Source organism: Anas acuta, chromosome 1 (genome assembly GCF_963932015.1).
Source record: "Anas acuta chromosome 1, bAnaAcu1.1, whole genome shotgun sequence".
Classification (NCBI taxonomy): domain Eukaryota; kingdom Metazoa; phylum Chordata; class Aves; order Anseriformes; family Anatidae; genus Anas; species Anas acuta.
Genome location: NC_088979.1, coordinates 2,459,754 through 2,479,650, shown reverse-complemented (window position 1 = coordinate 2,479,650; position 19,897 = coordinate 2,459,754). Strand labels below are relative to the sequence as shown.

The 19,897-nt window shown below is 49.0% G+C and overlaps 1 protein-coding gene across 1 annotated transcript in view; it reads left to right on the top strand.

The window, feature by feature from the left end:
• Positions 1–5,903: 5,903 nt before the first annotated feature.
• Positions 5,904–19,897, top strand: part of MAP6 (microtubule associated protein 6) — a 35,325-nt gene continuing 21,331 nt past the window's right edge. The window contains exon 1 of the mRNA XM_068692031.1: positions 5,904–6,795. Within this exon, the coding sequence (XP_068548132.1) occupies positions 6,038–6,795 (758 nt within the window). The 5' untranslated portion in view covers positions 5,904–6,037. The remainder of the gene's footprint in view (positions 6,796–19,897) is intronic.

Genomic DNA, 19,897 nt, shown 5'->3' with positions numbered 1-19,897 from the left:
ATCATAAACAGAGTTGACAAGGAGAACAAGAACTCCCCCGGCAGATCCTCATTCACAGCAGTTGTGTGTGATTAGAAAATGATTTAAGAAGTGAGACGCCACCAAAAAGTCCTCTGTAAGTGGCCACCTGCTGTGCTGTCATATTCCCTTGTCCCTGGTGGCACTTGCTGGGGACAGGAACAATTCAGAAGTGTCACTGCTGCGGAGACAGAGCCTGCAAAGCTGTGTGGGTGCCTGGGACAGCCCTGCTGTGTCAGTGACACAGAGGCAACAGAGCCATAGGGAACAAATAGGGGCAAAGAGAGCTTGCTGCATCTCACTAGGGCAGTGTGGAGCTGAATGCTCTTCTTCAGGGGTGTCCAGGTGTGGTCCAGGTCTAACCTCAGAGCTGGGGTCTCACCAGCTTCAGCCAGCAAAGCTGATGTCTGGGTTCCCTCTGTAAGAGCAAAGAAAGACTCCTAAGGGAGTCTTTTTACAGCCCTGCCTTGTTCTGGTGTTTATTTATTTATTTTCCCATTTTCACTTCATGACACCTCTTATTGTAGATCTCCCGTGAGCAATGGGCTGAATTGCCATCCCCCTCCTGGAGATGCTGCTGGGGAGGTCGGTGATCCCCAGGTGCCTCCCTTTGAGATGGCTACTGATGCTTTTTTATTTTATTTTATTTTATTATTTTTTTTATTTTATTTTTTTTGTTTTATTTTATTTTATTTTATTTTATTTTATTTTATTTTATTTTATTTTATTTTATTTTATTTTATTTTATTTTATTTTATTTTATTTTATTTTATTTTATTTTATTTTATTTTATTTTATTTTTTATAAAACCATCTTCCCCTCCTATAAGGTCTTGCACTGAGCTTTGTTGCCCTGCTCCTACAATGCCATATCATTACTTCTTGGAATTATTGGTGTGTGTGTGTGTGTGTGCATGGGGAGGAAACATGCACAGACAGCACGTGATGAGATGTCAGCTGGTGATCTGAGACAAGAAGCCGAGCCCTCTTCACCGCCAGTTCCAACAGGGAAAAAATGGAAATCTGTGCGAGCTTTCACAGTGACAGCAGAAGCAGCTTCAGACCTACACCAGGCTGGACACCAGTAGCTGGAATTCAGCTGAAAATCATCCTGGCTTCACCTGAGAAGAGGATTCACCAGGTCCCCCATTAATCAGCTCCCAAACCGTGCCCATCAGCACTGCATGGGGGTGTCTGGAGCTGTTCCCTACCTCTGCACCAGGAGATGCCAGCACAGACAGGACCCAGGACCACTGCCTGAAGGCAACACTGATTTTGGGTGCTGAAAAATTTGGGGTTTCCTCCATTTTGCACCCCTCCATGGTACCCTTAGTGTCATGCACAGTTTGCTACAGCCCGATGCAGAGCGATGGCCGTGCCCTTGGCCATCCCCAAGCTCTACGTCCCACCACGCAGCAGCACATTTGGCTGTGGCTGTTTCCCAGAAGAGGCCGGGGACGGGGAAAGCTGTCCCTGCTCTCTGCCATGGTGGCTGTAATTTAAACGCAGAGACATTTTTATTTATTTAACTTCCATGCTCTCTGAGAGAGGTTTGTAGCCAGCAACTCAATCGGGCTGATTAGAGCTAATGGATTTTACTTGACGTAAGCGATTAAATTATTTCCATCGCTGATTCCTGAAAGTGAATGAGCAGCCATGCTCCGGGATTTATATATAACTGTATAGTTCACTTCAGGAGACACCAAGCATTTTTTTTTTTTCTTTCGTTCTGCAGTTCCTTGCTTCATGCAGGTCTGCCTGGTATCTGCAGAGCCTCCTGACGCTGCAAAACCTCCCAGAGCAGCCCTGCCCATGTCTCAGCTTACGAAAAAAAGGAGATGGGTGGTGCATGACTGAGCATTTTCATGTGAGGCGAGCCCAGAAAGAGGTTCAAAATCACCCCAGATGCTGTGCACATGCAAATCCCCAGGTCCCAAAGGGATGCGAGGCGTTGTGCAGAACCCCAGTGAGCAGGCGTGCTGGATGCAGGGCTGGGAACGCTGCAGCTGCAAAACAGGAGCTGCTGCAATGGGTTTGTATGGGCTTGCAGCCACCAGAAGCACACTAATGCATCACCTTGGGCACGGAGCTGCTGCCACATTGGTGCAACTCCTCGAGCTGAGCCAGGCTGGGTTCAGTGCTGCAAATATAGGCATAGACCTGCCTGAAAGCAGACACTGCCCCCAGAGCTGTCAGGGTGAGAGACTGGGGTGGGAACAGGTCTTAAAAATATTTCTTCCTGCTCCATGATACACTAAAGGCCATTAAGTACACTGATAACCCGTAGTGCAACAAACCCAGCACAGCAGCGTGGATGGAGTTCAGGATGCTTTCTGCGGAGCGTGTTCGCTGTGGGTATCATATCTCAGCCCAAGATGCATTTTACACCCTAATAAATCACCACGGCAGACTTCAGGTAAATGGAATTAAATTGAACATTTAAAAATAAGCACATCTTTGAGGTTCAGCAGCCGACAAGCTCGATCCCTTTGCAATCCTGACGACCTTGGGTGGGTTTTCCCATCGTAGGGCGATGCTTTTCCACTTTGCCTTGCTGCTGTTCCAATCTATTTCTTTAAAACTACAGTGCATCAGCTGCAAAAAGCCTTTTGGCATCATCCTCTGCAGAAAGCAGTAGGTAAAAAAAAAAAAAGAGAAAAAAAGCAGGACTTGGGCCAGGCAGTCCAATGCCAGCAGTTTTGGGATAAATCTCCCATCACTGCTGCATGGCCTGGACGAGCCGATGGCTTCATCTTGTGCAAAAGGAAAATGCAGCACAGGGAAAGCTGCTTGCAAAGGTGTCATGGCTCCCTCCTGGGCTTGCCTTTATCATAGTGGGTTTAAGAGGAAAAATCAGACTAACCTGTGATTAGCATTTCTGTTGTGGGTACAAAGGAGCACATACCACGCTTATTATAAATGCAATACACGGGGCATTAAAAAAAAAAAAATTGCAATTCCCACCCGAATGCTGAAGAGCTGCCTAAATCTTTAATGACAATCACCTCTTCTAATTGCACCGGTTGCAGAAGCAAGGACAATATAACCCTGGTGGCTAAAGCAATGCTTGTGCATAGACACCTCTATCTGTAAATAATACTGCATTATTTTTTTTTTCAAGGGCAGCTCCTCCATTCAGCCAACCCTAACAGTGAGGGCTCCGATGCCATCTGTAAAGCAGGTGATCTCTATTTACCTAAAGGCAAGAATGAAATTAAGCAAATCACAGCAAAGATGGGAAAATAATAATAATACTAAAAACAAACCCTCAGGGCCTGAATCAGTAAGGGTTTGAAGTAAAGAAACAATCCCAGCACGAGTAATCCTGCCTTTCACTGTGCTCCCAGCAGCTGCAGGTGCTGTCTGGTGGGGATCAGCTTTCTGACTGCAACACACTATTCAGATGTGAGGGTCTCAGAGGGGTACGGGGTGGGATTTGGGGTTTTGAGTCCACGCCGGGAATTTAGAGGAGCCATTTGTTGGCCTTGCAGCAAACGTGGTTTTGGAAGGGGTGTTTTGCTTTGGTTTTACAGCTGTAACACTGCAATGAAACATGGAAAAGTTGTCCGGCAAAATAAAGTAATTATGTGTGTGTGCATTCATGTGTCTCTGCATGCATGTGTGTGTGTGTGCTCAGCTTTATCCAGAAAAAGCTGACAGGGAAGGGAAATTGGTTCAGCAGCCTAGCAATGTTAAAAAAATGTTAAAGATCTGTGCACTTGTGTGCATCTGTATGCACTTGTTTGCACACATGTCAGCATGTGTCTTTGAGCACACGTGTATGTGCACATCTGTGTGTGTGCAAGTACCACCATGTATGAGAGTGTGTATTTATGTAGGCATGAATGTGCATGTAAGGCATGTGTGCATGCCTGCACACGTGTGCATGCAAGTATCTGTGTGTGTGCATGCGTGTCCATCTGTGTCCAAGTACATGTGTGCATGTGTCTGTATGTGAGCACGTGTGTATGTCTGAGTCCAAATCTGTGTGCAAGCATGTGTGCATGCATCTGTGTGTGCATGCACGTGTCTCTGTATGTATGTCTGTGTTGCACATGTGTGTATCTGTGCCAGCGTGTATGTGACTATGTGTGGGTGCGTGTGCATATGCTCCTGTTTTCCTGTGTGAGTGCATGAGTGTGCACCTGTGCCTGTATGTGTGCATTATTATGTCTGTGCATATGCATGTGTGCATGTATGTGTGCATGTATATGTGTGCATGCATTTGTACATGTGTGTACAAGTGTGTGCCCACATGTGTGTGTATGTGCACATGTGGGTTTGTGCCTGACTGTGCATGTCAGTGCATTTGTGTGACTGTATGCGTGTGCAAATGTGTTCATGTTTGCATCCCTGTGTGGGTGCATGTGATTGTGCACTTGAATGAACGTCTTGCATGTGTATGTGTGCACATGTATCCAAATAAACGTGTGCATGCATGTGTGTATGTAGGTTTGTTTGATTGTGTGCACATTTGTATCCATGTGTTTGCACAAGTAGACGTGCAAACTTGATCTGTGTATATGTGCATATGCATATGTGTGTGCATGTGTATGCTTCCATATGCAAGTTTGTGTGCATGTGTGCACATATGTGAATTCATGTGGGTGCATAGGTATATGCATGTGTGTAGGTGTGCGCAGGTGTAAGTATGCATGCATGTGTGTGCAGACATCAGTGCTGCTGTAAATGCATATAGACAGACATGTGCAGTTGTGTGTGCATGCATATATGTGTGCATATATTTGTAAACACGTGTATGCTCACGTGTGTACATATGCATTCATTTGCACCCATCTTGCATCCATCCATGTCTGCATGTGAGTGCATATGCAAGATTTTGCATATTCCTATCTGTGCCTGTGTGTGTGTGACTGCACATATGTGCAAATATGAGCGTGTGTGTGCATGAACACAAGAGAGTGCGGGTGTGTGCATGTATGTTTGTGCAGTAAGCCTGTGTGTGTGGATGTCTTCCATATATGTATGTCTTTCATGTATGTCTGCAAGTGTGTGTGCCTGCGTGTGTGTGTATATGCATGTGGGTATGCATGCATGCACGTGCACATATGGTTGTGCAAATGTGCACACAGGTGTAAGAGGCATACATGTGCACATTGCATTTGTTTGCATTTTTGTGTGTGCACATGCTTGCACATGTACGGGTGCAGGTGTGTGTGTGTGCATGTATGTGAGTGTGCATGTGCAAATATACGCATGCACGTCTGTCTGGTCACACGTCTTGTTCAGGCGTGTGCCTCTTTGTTGCCTATATGTGTGCATGCATGTGCACAGGAATGAGTGCTCACATGTATGTGCACGTGAGCATAGCCATGTGCAGGTATCTGTGCATGTGTGAGTGTGCATATGTGTGTAGGAATGTGCATGCACGCATGTGTGCACGTGTGTGCATGTGTGCACATGCTTGTGTGTGAAAGTGTGTGCATGTGCGTTAATGCCTGTGCACGTGTGTTCATGTGTGTACATGTCTTTGTGTGTGCACATGTGTGCAAGGGTGCAGGTGTGTTCATGTGCATGAATGTGTTGCATGTCTTGCTTGTGTGATCTTGTGTGTTCGCGTGTGTGCATGTGTGCATGTCTGTTTATGTGTGCATGTGTTTGTGCATGCGTGGCATGTGTGTGCACGTGTTCATGCGTGTTCCCGTGCACACACACGTGCATTTCCATGCACACACACCCGCCCATCTCCATGCACACCCTTACACCCCTCTCCCCCCCACGCTCTCCATTTCTCCCCCCCTCTTTGCACACCCGGCCGTGCACGCGCCCCCTCAAGGTGCACGCGCGCAGGTACACCCCTCCCCCTCCCCAAAACCCCTCCCCCTCCCCAAACAGACCCCTCCCTCCCCCCCTTTCCCCCCCCCCTCCCCGCGGGCGGGGCGCGTTGCGCTGCGCTGCGCTGCGCGGTGCCTGCGCTGCGCTGCGCCTCCCCGGGCGCGTCCCCCCTTTTCCTCGTCCCCTCTCCCGGTCCCTTGTCCCCGTCCCCTCCTGCGGCCACCATGGCGTGGCCCTGCATCACCCGCGCCTGCTGCATCGCCCGTTTCTGGAACCAGCTGGACAAGGCGGACATCGCCGTGCCCTTGGTCTTCACCAAATATTCGGAGGCCACCGAGCAGCAGCAGCATCCTCAGCATCCCCAGCACCCCCAGCAGCAGCAGCAGCAGCCCCAGCCCGTGGTCCCCGCTCCCCCCCAGCGTCCCTCGGTCCCCATCGCCACCCAGCCCGGTGCTGATGCTGCTGCTGCGGGAGGAGGAGGAGGTGGGGAAGCGGCTCCCGGCTCGGCACGGCCCGGCCCGGCCCCGCACGCTTCTCCCCCCGCCGATTCGGTGATGCGGCACGACTACAAACCCTGGAAGGTGCAGCGGCCGGAGCCCAGCTGCAAGCCCAAGAGCGAGTATCAGCCTTCGGATGCGCCCTTCGAGAAGGAGACGCAGTACCAGAAGGATTTCCGCGCTTGGCCCATCCCCAAAAGAGGGGATCACCCCTGGATCCCCAAAGCCGGACCCTCGCCGGTCCTCGGTCCGGAGCGAGCATCCCCGGAGAAACCGGCTCTGGAGAAGAGGAGGAAGAAGGAGGAAGACCCCGAAGCCGAGGAAGAGCATCCCAAAGCCGGGGCCGGGAGGGAGAAGGGCCGGCAGAAGGGCGAGGAGCCCGGGGGGCAGCAGGCGGAGGCGGGCAGGGGCAGGGCGGCTGCCGATGCCCTCAACAGGCAGATCAAGGAGGAGGTGGTGGCGGCGGGGGTCAGCTCGTCCTACAGGTGAGACCCCCCCCCGGCCATCCCTGCCCACCCGGTGGGATGGGGGAATGATGCTACGAAGCTTTGCGGGGCTGGATTTTGGGGGTGCCGATGGGGTACGGGTGGGTGCTGTGCAGGGTGGGGAAATGTGCGGGGTCTTTGGGGGGGCTTTACTGCTCCGGGTGGGGTTGCAACCCCAAATTACCCACCCTGAAATTCTTAATTCCCAAAATTCCCACTCCTGAAATTCCCATCCCAAATTTCCCACTCCTGAAATTCCCACCCCAAAATTCCCACCCCAAAAATTCCCACCCCAAAAATTCCCACCCACAAAATTCCCACCCCCAAACTCGCCCCCTGCCACCAGCTCAGCTATCACAGGGATCTTTGGGCCGTTTCACCCCAACACCCAAATCTCTGCTGGTCCTTCCCCGTGCCCAGAAACCCTCTGTGACCCCACCAGCACCGATCCCACTCCCGACGGGGCCGGCGGCATCCCCGAGACAAAGCATCCCGGGGACGCGGCGGGATGCGGGTGACGCGCGTCCTTGGGTGGGGCAGCCTTTGGATGCTGCCATATTTAACGCGCCGTGGGGTGGCACAGCCCCTTATCCCCTCTTAAATCCCCTCCCCGGGTCTGGGTGCCCCGATTTCACCCGAGGAAGGGACCCCCTTTTGGGATCCGAGGCGCCAAACCCCTCGCCACTTTCATTTCTGGATGCGTCGGGAATGCAAAACAAAAAGTGGCGGGGCGGCTGCTGCCCTGCCATGGATATTTGCAAAGGCGTTTTGTGTTTTCCAGAGCTTTCTTTGGCAGAGCCCACCGCCACCGAGAGTGGGGTGGCGATGGCAGAGAGTGGGGCTGGGGGGGCTGGCTGGGAGCGAAGCCTCACCGTGGTCCTGTCGCTTCTCCCTGCACCTACGTGCGTGCCGTGGTGGGGATGGTGTTAGGAGAAAGCTCGCTTTTCTTCCCTGGGGAGGGTTAGGGAGCAGGCTGTGCATCAAACAGGTAGTAAATCCATGCGGATTTCAAACTCCCTGGCCAGGAAATGGCTCAAACACTGAGATTTGGATTATTTTTGGGGCTGTAATTTGGAGCCAGGCCTGGCTCTCCCTGGGGATGCCAGGGATGCTGTGGGCGCAGGTGCATCCAGCTGCTGGCAGTCCTCTGAGACACTAGGGATTTTGGGGTTCTCTGTTTTTGCTAAGGTTAAACCCTTTTGTAGGGAAAAGGGTTTTCCAAGCACAACACGCAGTCCTTTAACCCTGTGATGTTCGACTCGGGGCGTTTTTGTCTGCTCGTCTTACAGGGTGTAGGTTTTTTGGTGCTGGAAGCTATCCAGGAGCTGGAGAGCTGCTGTGCTGCTCTCTTCCACTGGTGCAAAGGGTAATTAGGGTTATTTCCCCTAAATCTTTGGATGCATCCTTCCCCTCCATGCAGCCACTGTCACAGCAGGACAGGCTGGGCTGTGCATCCACCCCTAAAAAAGGCCTTGGGGCAGTGCTGGTGTTGGACCCAAGGGAAACCTGAAGGCTTCAGCCTTCCCTTTGTTGCTCCTCAGCTTTCAAGACACCCCCAGGGCTTCTCCTTCCCCCCGGCTTCCCCTTTTTTTTCCTTCCTTGCAGCTCATTGCAGGAGGAGTTGTTTGCTCTGCCACTCAGCCCTGGGCCGTAAGCGCCTCTTCATCAATGCATTAGCGATGTTGTGGCTAATTGGTCTCATTTTCTGCTCAATTTAGGCATCTTTTAAGTGTTGCTTATTGTCTGGGTTCTCCTTAAAAGCCAAATTCCCCAAATCCTTGTTACTATTGAGAGCCTTGCTGCTCCCAGGAGCCCCTATGGTGTGAGCCTTGAACCTCTCCAAGGATGGAGACTCCCCAAACCTATTTGGGCAACCTTTTGGGCCACCTGGCAGCCAAAACCATCCCCTAATGACCGGGGAGCAGCAAGGATGGCTAACACGGGGCTTGTCCTCTGTGCCCTTTGTCGTGCTCGTGCAATCACCAGCACGGGGAGCATGGGGAGATTTCCTTACAGCCCATTGCCACCACTGCAGATCAGCGTAATGGGATGCTGGGAAGCAGCTCAGGGGTGGTGAAGCCGAGGAGTGTTTTTCTGATGGTTTTAAAACCACATCAAAAACACAAATTCCCCATGTTTGTTAGTGTGTGAGCCCAGGAGATTTCAGCAAGGCTGGAGCTGCTGTGGTAGGAGTGCACGCATCTGCAGGAGCCTCTGCGTGCCCCAGGGATCCTACAGAACAGCAAGGGAAATGCTGGGAGGATGGGCTCAGTCCTAAAGGTTTCCATGTGTGGAGTGACTCTTGGGGCAACGTATGGGATGGAGCCCTTGGGATCAAGGTTTGGAGGTGGTCGAGTTGTGCACGATGGCATCTGCTGGCCAGTTGGTGCCTTATGGCTGCTCCTCTTCTGCAGTGCCCCTGTTTGGTGTCCTGTTTTGTTCCTGAGGTGCTGGAAGCCACCGCTGTGGCCAGGTGTGCTTTGGTGTGATGCGGGTTCCAGCACCAAGGTGCTTCTTGCCCCCAGTTTTCGTCCCCAAAACATTGGCCACCCAAGCAATGCTACAGGGACAGTTTGCATCTCCCTTCACCACCCTCTTCTCTGCTCCTTGTGGTGGCCTTGAGGGACCACGTAAGGAACAGGGCATCCTTCAGCAGCTGGGACAACTAGGGTTAGGTGGCTGATAGGATTTTTAGGTGGACAGATGGGAGCCAGGACCTGGCCTGAGAACAACTCCTGGAAAGGGCTCCATCCTTGCTGCTGGATCAAGCCCTTTCTTGTTCAGCTGTTTGGTGTCTAGGAGGATCTGGTGGCATCATCACGGGGTTTCACCTGCTTTGGGTATAAAGTGGCCCTGGTGACTCCAGTGCTTGAGCTTGGGAGCGGGCTTTGTCCTCTGAGCTCTTCTGGGTGGAGCAAAGCAGGGATGGAGGTGATGGGGATGGAGACGATGGGGTTGGAGACGATGGGGATGGAGACGATGGGGATGGAGACGATGGGGATGGAGATGATGGATATGGAGACGATGGGGATGGAGACGATGGGGATGAAGATGATGGATATGGAGACGATTGGGATGGAGACGATTGGGATGGAAACGATGGGGATGGAGACGATGGGGATGGAGGTGATGGGGAAGAAGATGGTGGGAATGAAGATGATTGGGATGGAAACGATGGGGATGGAGATGATGGGGATTAAGATGATGGATATGGAGATGATTGGGATGGAGATGATGGGGATGGACGTGATGGGGATGAAGACAATGGGAATGAAGATGATTGGGATGGAAACGATGGGGATGGAGACAATGGGGATGGAGATGATGGGGATGAAGATGATGGAGATGAACGAACTCCCAGGCTGGAGCTGGCCCTGGGGGTCTGGGAGCAGGGCCAAGAGGTGACCAGATGTGCAGACAGTGGTGTTTGCTGGGGGGAGTGCAACTCTTTGAGGTGTGTTTGGCAAAAAAAAAAAAAAGCACAAAGGAATGAAGGTTTCCCATTTTTGTTTGCAAAACAATGGAAAAATGTTAAAGTTAGATGTATTCTGTTTTGTTTTGTTTTCCTCCGTCTTGCTTTCTTCTCTTAACTTCTTATTTTCATGAAAAAAAAAAGAAAAAGATGTAATAGGTAAAGGGAAAATATCACCCCTTTTGCAGAAATGAGAAATATTGCTCCCTTTGTGTTGAAACGAGTAATAAGGCAATGAATTTTCCCCAGAGAAGTGATATTGAGAAACCTCGTTTTCAAGTTCTTCACCAGAAAGATTTCTTTTTTTTGACCAAAGCAATTATTATTTTTTTTCCTCCAATTTCTTTTTCCTATCAGAGGAAATAAAACAAGAGAGGCTTCAACGTCCAAATTGGAACTGCCTCTGGTATTAATGAATTGCCTGTTGCTAATGTGCTGCCATTCATCTCAAGCCCTGGAGGTGCTAAGGATGTGGAGCAAAGGGGAGATTGCAGAAGCTGTAGAGATGAATGACTCAGTGCTGGGCACCTGCTGGGTCTTTTTCTGAGAAAGGGGAGATAATTCGGGGAGGGATGGCCACACGGGAGGGCTGGAGCAGGCTGTGTGGGGATGGGGAATCCCCTAAGGTAGTAGAAATGTGGAAGGACCTCCCAAGACCATGTTGTCCAAATCCCAGTCCTGAGGAAAGAGGTGATGTACCTAGACCACGCCAGGCTGATTTTTATCCCATCTTTTCTTGAAAATCTCCCTTGGAGAACATGCCCTACCTTGGTGAGATGCTCAGCAATGCTGCTCACACAAGTTTGGTTGGAAATTCTCCTTTGTCTTCTGAGATTTCTGATCAGATCCATGGGCTATGTCTACATTAATAAATTAAACAGTGCCAAGATGTTCCTGGACACAAAGACGTGATCACCCTTCTCCCGTGTGTGTTTCCTAGGCTGGGATGGGGTACGAGCCCAAAACTGCTTCCAACGCTCAGCTCGGGTGCAACCACCTTGTTTTGGGGTTAAAAAGTTTAATCATGTAAAGGCTGTCCCAGTTTTTCTCATTTTTCTGAGCTGTTTTCCCCCTGTTTCTGCTCTGTTACATCACCTCTGCAGGGACCTCTTGGCACGTAGGACTGGTTGGGATGCTCTGGACCAGCAAATCAACTCATAGGCATGATGTTTGGTCTTTTTCAGTAACACAGGGTGCCACTTTCAGAAATTAGGGTTTTTTACTTGCACGACGCCAGCTTGAACGTTGTGCCAAGACCTGGTGGTTCGCAGTCATCATCTCTTTTCCAGTCTGAGGATGGTGATGGCCATGGTTATGGTTTGTTTTTCTGTCAGCACTGGGTTATTTAGTGCTTTTCTTCTCTCTGGGGGTCCCTGCCCAGTGTCCCTTAGTCCATCAGATTGCTTGGCTCTGCAGCTAGCAAGCCAAAGCCTTTTAGATTCTGTTATATTCCCCGAATCAGCCCTTCCCCGCAAACTCTTCCTGAATTAAATAAGCATTTTTAGGTGCAGACGTGGGGTGTTGTTCATGGGTTTGGAGAGGAGATCCCCATCTCCACCTCACGTTTGTGCTATCAGACACCACAAGAGGAGCACCTCTTATCACCAGGACCTCCACATCGTTCTCTTAGGCAGTCCCAGCCACAGAGCTGCCATCCCATAGCAAGAAATCCTGGTGTTTAGTACTATTACCACCTCTTCACCCCATTTCGAACACGGCAGTCAAGGTCAATCCCTTTCTTCCTCCTTTCTGTGATATCCCCATCCTCCTCCACGTTGGCGCTGCCTACAGCGTTGTGTCATCAGGAGGTCTCATCACTATTGCCCTACTTTTTTTTTTTTTTTTTGTGCTGAAGTCAACCTTAAAAATGTTAAACACTGCTAACCTCCTTCCAGGCTGCAGCTCAGCCTCCCAGCACTTTGCATTTCCCTCTCCCACTTTCCCTTTCTTGCTGATGTTCACGTTCACGGGTTTAATTAATAATTTCCCACGTGGCCCAGGATCGAAGCCTTCGGATAGATTTTCACATTCCCTTTGTCTGCAAGGTCGGTTCTTGCAGCAGAGGATGTGCCAGGCACCCCTGCTGCCCTCCCAGCCGTGGCTGTGTCTGATCAGACCACCAGCAGATGCTGCAGGGCAGACCCCAATTTCACTTGGCAGCCTCAAGCTGCTGCTGTGAAATAAACAATAAATAAAGCTAAGAGGAGAGGGATCATCTAATTCAGACAGCAGGACTATCCCCGTCCTTCGTTTGCCAGATAAATCACAAGGAGCTGCTGTAAATTTGTCTTCTCTCACATTTAGAGCACGACCTCTGCTTTTCCCTGTCTCCTAAAACCTTCGCTTTCTGAGTGCTCCTGCACTCCATCCTACATCAATCTTGCTTTTCTTTGCCCTTAGCTGAACGCATTCGTGGCTCTCCCTGGTGCTGATAGCTCCAGGTGAGCCTTGTACGGTGCTGGGCTGAGTTCGGATGGGTTCGGGAAACCTTCAGAGGCTGGAAGTTGGATTTCTGTTGATTTATAACTCAGTGTCCTGAATATCCTTCAGATGTCCTCTCGTTCTGGATGTATTTATACACACACACGTGTACAGGAGTGTTCAGCAAGTTGCTGCTTTCACCTCTACCTGCTCTCCCCTCCCCGCATCCAACACTGCAGGTGCTGGGTAGCAAACACTTTTTTTTTTTTTTTGCCTTTAATTAATAGCTCCTTTTTTTAATTAATAGCATCCTTTTGGATGCAGCCCACCTCCTGCACAGCACCATCCCTCCCCGTGTCCATCAGCACTCGCAGATTTTTCCCCCCAGCCCCACCAGGTGATATTTGGGGAGCAGACGGAGGTTTCAGGCTGAGATGCTCCCCGAGGTCGCTGGCACCATGCTGATGTTGGGCTGCTTTGCTTTTCTGGCTTTTTAATAGGGCTGTGCAGGTGCTTTTCTGCTTATCTTGCTCAAAAGGGGAAAAAAAAGAAGGTGTTTAAGGAAGACAGTGGCCTTTCGGTGAAGAGCTATATATTAATTGCAAACAGCAGGGTTTCTGCTCCTAGAAATCAATAGGGCTCTTCCCCAGAGCACCAGGGTTTCTGCTGGGTCTTAGCTCAGCCCAAAGCCCGGATCAGGCCCCCTTGCCCTCCCCAGAGCCCTGCAGGACCAGCGTGTCCTCTTGCAGATCCCCTCTGCCTGCAGGTTTGGCAGGGAATTCAATCCTCGTGCCCTTGAATTGATGGCTCAGATTTCCCTCTCCACCCTCATCCCAACCCTGCTGCATTTACAAATGATATTCTTCTTGTGGGGGTGCTTTGTGAAAAGGCTAGCTGTCGATTAAATGATGTTCATATGCAATTAGTCATTAGATTGGCTTTTTCTTCCACTTTATCCTTTTTCTCCTAATTCCGTCTCATAAATCCAGCTAGAGGGGTACTATAGCTGCACAAGTGGAGGGGAAGATGGGCTGAGAGCTCATTTCTGAAATAAAGGGATCGAGCACATTTCTCCTAAAACAAAGACGAGCAGACACCTTAAGAAGCATGCATTTATGGGAGACAGAACAGTTTGGGTTTAGGCAGAAATCCAGTTAAACCATCTAAAACTTGGCCTTGAAAAGATTGGAGCTGGCCAGGCCAGGATGTTGCAGTGAAAAAATGTCAAATTTAGGGTTATTCCGATATGGGGTGAGGAAGCCCTTTGGGACCAGCCCTGATTGACGAACCTCAGGCTTTTCTTTTGCTGTGGAGCTCCAGCAAGCCAGAGCCTTGGGTGGGAGGTTGCAAAGATGCTCAGTGCCTTGCAGGCTTTTTTTGCAGCTTGAGCAATGCTTTGCTGCCAGTGCAACAGAGCAAGCTCTGTATTGGTGGAGTTATTTCATCAAAGGGGGGAATTAGACGCAAAAGTCTGATTTTTTTATATTTTTTTTTCCCATTGCTTTGCTGTGTTTGTGGATTTTTGAGCTCTTCTCCAGACCTGTTTGCCACGATTCTCCTTCATGTTTGTCCTGGGTTTGCTAACTAACCTGCTGATCCTTGTCAATGGAGGAAAAGCAGATTTCTCATCTCTGGCCAGCTGTGATTTGCCTCTTCCTGACCACTGCAAGGGCTGGAAACTCACAGAAACCACAGGCACCTCTGGTCTTCCAGTGTCTCTTCAGACACACCTAGCAGCCTTTCAGGGGTGCCATACGCATCACTGTCTTGTTCACAGCCTGCTGGGGATGTTGCTCCCATGCAGGATCTGTAAATCAGGCTTTTGGCCATGTCACACTGATGTTTGAAGGTTGGGAAGTCAAACGGGATGATCTGTGAAACCCTAAGGGAGTGATGATGTGGTGCTTCTGCACAGCGCTTTTGGCATGATGCAAAATAGGAGAAAACATCTGGTTTATATTGGTTTTATGCCATGGAAAGGGCTAGCATGTCTAGAAGTGGTCTGCTTCTGCACAGACTGCTTTCATATCCTCTTTGCTCCAGGCACTAAAATACATAGAGGACGCATTTTATTTTAAGTGCTCAACAAGCAGGCAAACAGTTCTGGTTGTTTTAACTTGATCCTAGATTTGGATTTCAGCAGAAGGCGAAACGAGGGGAATCACTCTGCTCTTGGTTGTTATGTTCTCCCTCCCTGTTCTGCGTTTGGAGAGGTGGAGACACCCCTCGGGAGGGTGGAGAGGTGCTGCAGGTGTGCCCAGAGCTCATGCAGGACCAAATGAGCAACCCATGAGGCAAAAGCATGCTCAGAAAATGTGAAAAAATAGGAAAATAGTGCATAATTCTCAGTGTAAGACCATATGGAAAGGGAAGATATTTATTTACATCACTGATGTGCAGCACATAGGGTAAGGGACACCCGCCACTGAGTCCTTATTTCGCCTCTTGTTTTCCCCTGGCTGGCAACAGCAAACTCATTTTTGGACAGATCTTTGATATTGTTTAGATGATAACAGTTGCTGTGTGTGGGCCTTTGCTATAGTCTGTCGTTCCCAGTGGGCTAACAGAAAAAAGGCTGGCATATGTAACGTGCTGCAACCCCGATGCTCTCCTCCTGCTGCGGGAGCGCAGACCTTCTGGGTCGGCTCGCGGCATGGTGGAGGGAAGGGGCTGCTTCATCCCTTCTGAACGGGGTGTAACCAGCCTTAAATAACCCCCAAGGGGCTTAAATTTGCAGTACTGCCTCCCTCCTGCCTTTGTAACCGATTCCTTCTTGCAGTCAGGAGATTCATCCATGTGCTCTTGAGCTGAGGCCATCGCTTGTGCTTGGTGAAATCATTTTGTGTGCTGGAATCTGAGTTCAAAGAGGTCTTGGTGTACTGGAGACAGAGCCTGAAATCAATAGGAGAGGAGAGGGTATGACATAAAGGTAGAAAGCAGCAGTAATACTGGTACAGGTGGGAGGAGCTGGTGCAGGAGCAATCCTGCAGGGAATCACAAATTAGATGTCAGTAATGTTATCGCATTGAAAAATAGCACACCTAGAAAACAGTAGTAATGATAAAAAAGACTCTTCTTGCAAATAATGTACTGGGATGCGGGTAGAGGAATGTGATGTGTAAGATGTAATATCTCCATGAGGGGAAAGTCTTACACAGATTTCGGCTCTGTATTTTGGCAGAAGACACCCATCATATTGGTCAGGAGGGCAGAAAGCATGGAGACTGCAGAAAGCAGGAAAGTCCTGAATTATTTTGGGTAGAAAGCAGAGCACCAGAGCAGCAGGTCACTGCCTTCGAGTATATGAGATACAGCCATCTGTTGGGGTGCTTGGACCTGCTGTAATCAGCATCCAGAGGAGCAGGGCTTAAATGCTGAATGCTAAAAACACACTAAGAGATTTGCTGGAGCAAGCCCAAGGTCTGAGAGGTGTTGCACATCTCTGGAGAAGCCAGCAGGACATCTCCACAGTCCATCTCTTTGACTCCAGGAAAAAAAAAAAAAAGTCATTACCATTCATTCCCTGCATTGATTTTCTGTCTGCAGTGACCTTGGTGCTGCTTGCTTTTTTTTTTATGCTCCCTAGGGCACGGGTTGGATCGAGCAATTATAGTTTTAATAAAAGGTGTCTGGGTGTACACACGATGATATTTGATTCATATTATCTTGAGGGCTTCTGCTGCTTCTCCAGCACTTCCCCACTACCCTCTGTCCTCCCTTGCTCCTTTACCCCAGGCTGGGGTACAGCTCTTGGAGTCTTGTCCCATGCTGGACCTTGTGTTTCCACAACTAAATAGCCAATAACCCATTAGTGGGCTTGAAACGTGTTGGGTTACAGAGCTGGGGATCTGAAGTGAAAAACATTATTGTTCGATGGCAGGGGTTAATATGGGACCATTGCCTCTGGCTGAAAACCACTGCATGGGGAGAGCCTGCATGGAAAACCACACAATTTCTGCACATGAGAGCATGCCCATGCTAAGCTCCTGGAAATCAATGGAAAAAGCCTTGTTGTTGGGGCAGGATCAGGGTTTGGTCCAACAGAGCAGAAGGAGCATCAATTGTAGGCAGGAATTGGCCTTTTTAACCCAACGTGACAGCTTCAGGGCAGTCATTTTTCCCCACCCTCCTTCTGGCTGATTCTTCTCCTGGCTGGAATGTAAGCTATATGCAATATTTAATTATTAGTTAATATAAACATTTTATGAACTGTTACAAACAGTGAATTATTTATGGGAGGGGAAGGAGTGCTTTTCCCGAGCCTTTCTGCTCTGTCGGATGCAATAAATATCAATCTAGGAGTGTGTTTAAAACGTGCATGCCCTGCCTGCGAGACAAGAGCGGTGCCTTTGTCTCATCTCTCAATTAAGTACCTGCTTAATACGCTTGTCCCTAGCATGTTTTATTTCTCGATTAAGCTTGGAACATCTCCAAAAGAAGAAGTATTTGCAGATCATCTCATTTCCAAACGGGTGTTATTTACCCAATGGATACAAATGGCTCCGAGAGGCTGTAAACATTTGCTGTGTGCACCAGAGTGCTTAGTAATAACCAGTCCCCCTTCCAGTTCTTTGCAGATGAGCTGTAAAACTTGGGCTTTTAATTTATTTTATTCCCCAAATTTACTGCCTGGGAGGGTTTTATTTTTGTATTTGCTTTCGGAGGGGAATTGCTGTGCCCGCATCCATGTGCTAGCAGCCAGGTGTGTTCTGGCAGGTAGGGCTGGAATTGCTGATGCTTGCAGAGAGCATCTCGTGGGCAAGCATTTTTATTCAGTTCCACATTTACAACATCCTTTTTGGCAAGCAGATTTACAGAGGTATTTTTAAGGCTATTCTAGTGGAGCAGGCATAAGGCTGAGCTGCTCTGGGAGCTCTGGACACACGAGCATCAGCCCAGCACCGTGTCAAAGCCCCATTTGCAACCTCCACCAAATGCTCCAGGGAGGTACCAAGAGACCCCAGGACATCAGCACCTTGGGTGATAACATCCCATTGTCTTCCAAAACCATGTCAGTACAAAATGCTCATGAAATTGAGAACAGAATCTAAGTCTTCCATATTTTTGGGGCGTTTCTTTCCAGCCTGTGCATCTCATGGGGCTTTGTTTTCAGCGCACAGCAATCCTAAATCCCCTCCTCTGGCACACGCAGCCGTGTCGTGTTTCATGGTGGAGACGCACATGCCCTGGGATTTTCTTTCATCTCTTCTTGGTTTTAGCTCCCTGGTGCGTGTTGCATCTGGAGATTGAAATTCACGTTTGTGCTTGGCTTTCTCCTCCAAAGGGAGTAAACCCCACACCTCGCCTGCTGCTCCTTGCTGCGTGCTGTGCCTCCAGCATGCAGGCACTCTGATTTTGTGGGTCCGTGATGGCAGTGGTGCATTTACACCATTTTGGCATTTACCCCAAAAGCAGTGCTGGCAGTGATGCTTTTCATCAGTCACTGCATGCAAGTGCCTTCGAAGGGAAGACACAATCCATTTTGTCTATGCTTTGCCTTCACAGCTTTCCACTCGTTGTGCTGCAAGCACTGGGGAAAGCCTTGAAAGCAAGCAATTAATTATAAAATAACCTTTTTCCAGAGCCTGCTTCCTCATCTGAAGCCTTCCCAGCCCTCCTAACTCTCTTTTATTTCATGACAGCTTTTGCCGTACCAGCAGTGACCAGTAATTACTTCGTGCACTTACATTGGTCCGTGTTTTAGTTAATTAGGAGGAGATTTTGCAAGGCAGCCATCTGCTCCTCTGCCCTGTTCTGTCTCTTTTCCAGACTCCCCCGAGATGGCTCTGATGGTCCCAGCACTTACGGGTTTGGTGCCACGGGACTCGTGCAGTTGTTTGGGCGCCCGAGCCGTCCCTGCTCCATCATTAGTGACGCCCAAGTGATGCTGATGGTTTCCCAGGCTTGCAGAGGGGTGGTGAGGAAGCAGAGAGCATTTTCTACGCTCATTTTCTACAATTCACCTACTTTTGTGCCACCTGCAAGCAGGGTTAGCTTCTAAGGAAAGATGGGTTGACTTTAAGCAGAGTGGACTGAGTACTGCAAAGTTAAATGTGATGTGCTTTAATGGGATAATATCATCAGAAATAGGCACCTAATTCTGGTCTCCGTTACACCTGTGCAGCCCCAGGGACTTGTGATGCTGGCTTTGTCATTTTCTACATGGGAATATTGAGCCTTGTCCTCTTCTACTCTTTCCAAAGAAACCCACAGCGTCCTAAACCCAGGCTAGTCTTTCCATGGTGCTCTTAAAGTCTCTTTTAATTCCCTCATGTAAAATCTGGAGTGGGAGCTCTGTACCTTGCCATCCAGAGCGTGAAGCACATATACATCAACATTTTGCAGCCCCTGAAGTGGGACTGTATTAAGGGTCAAGATGAAGGGAAATCTGACTCAGCCCTTAACTGCCTTTTTTTTTATCAGCTTAATAATGTTAAAGTCAAGATCCTTTATCAAGACTCAGCTCTCTTCTTTCATCCGTGCCCTTTGCACTCATCTCTATTATGCTTCTGCAAAAATAATAGTTTTAATTTTAACTAAAGTAGCACTCAAAGGGTGCATTGCATGGGAAGGCATAAAATAGAAAGCAGAATTCAGCCCTCTCTGTCAAAGCCAGCAACTCTCAGGTCACTATGCATGCCAAAAAAAAAAAATAATCTTGTAAAGAAATATCACAAACTCAAATACGTGAATATTTTCACAGCAAAAATGAGTGATCAGACCCAATGTAGGTTAACCTTGCATTTGTCTGCTCCGTGTGTTGCATTGGTGGTAGCTGTGTAGTTGTCACCCAGCACATCACATACAATGTGCTCCCCATGCCTGGCTTTGCCTGCTGGTGTTGTGTGCTTGGGACATGGTGGAAATGCAGCTTATTGAGCTGCAGAACCGTTGAGCCTGGCACAAACATCATGTTGTACCTCTTTGGGTACAAACATGCCTGCTGGATGGAGGAGGTATGGCGTGTCATGGATTTGAATTCCCTTTTATGAAAGCCTATATACATATTTGGTTTATTTATTATTTCTTGTAATTTAGTTTGTAGACTAAAATAGGATAAAATCAGTCAATTTTGGTGCCCAAGCATGCGTGTGTGCTTTGCTCTCGCAGATGATATTTTAGCTTGGAGGATCTGAGCTGTGGCAGTAGATCACTTAGGAGGTACCTGGTTGTTCCTACACCCAGGTTTCAGTGCTCTAACAAAAAACG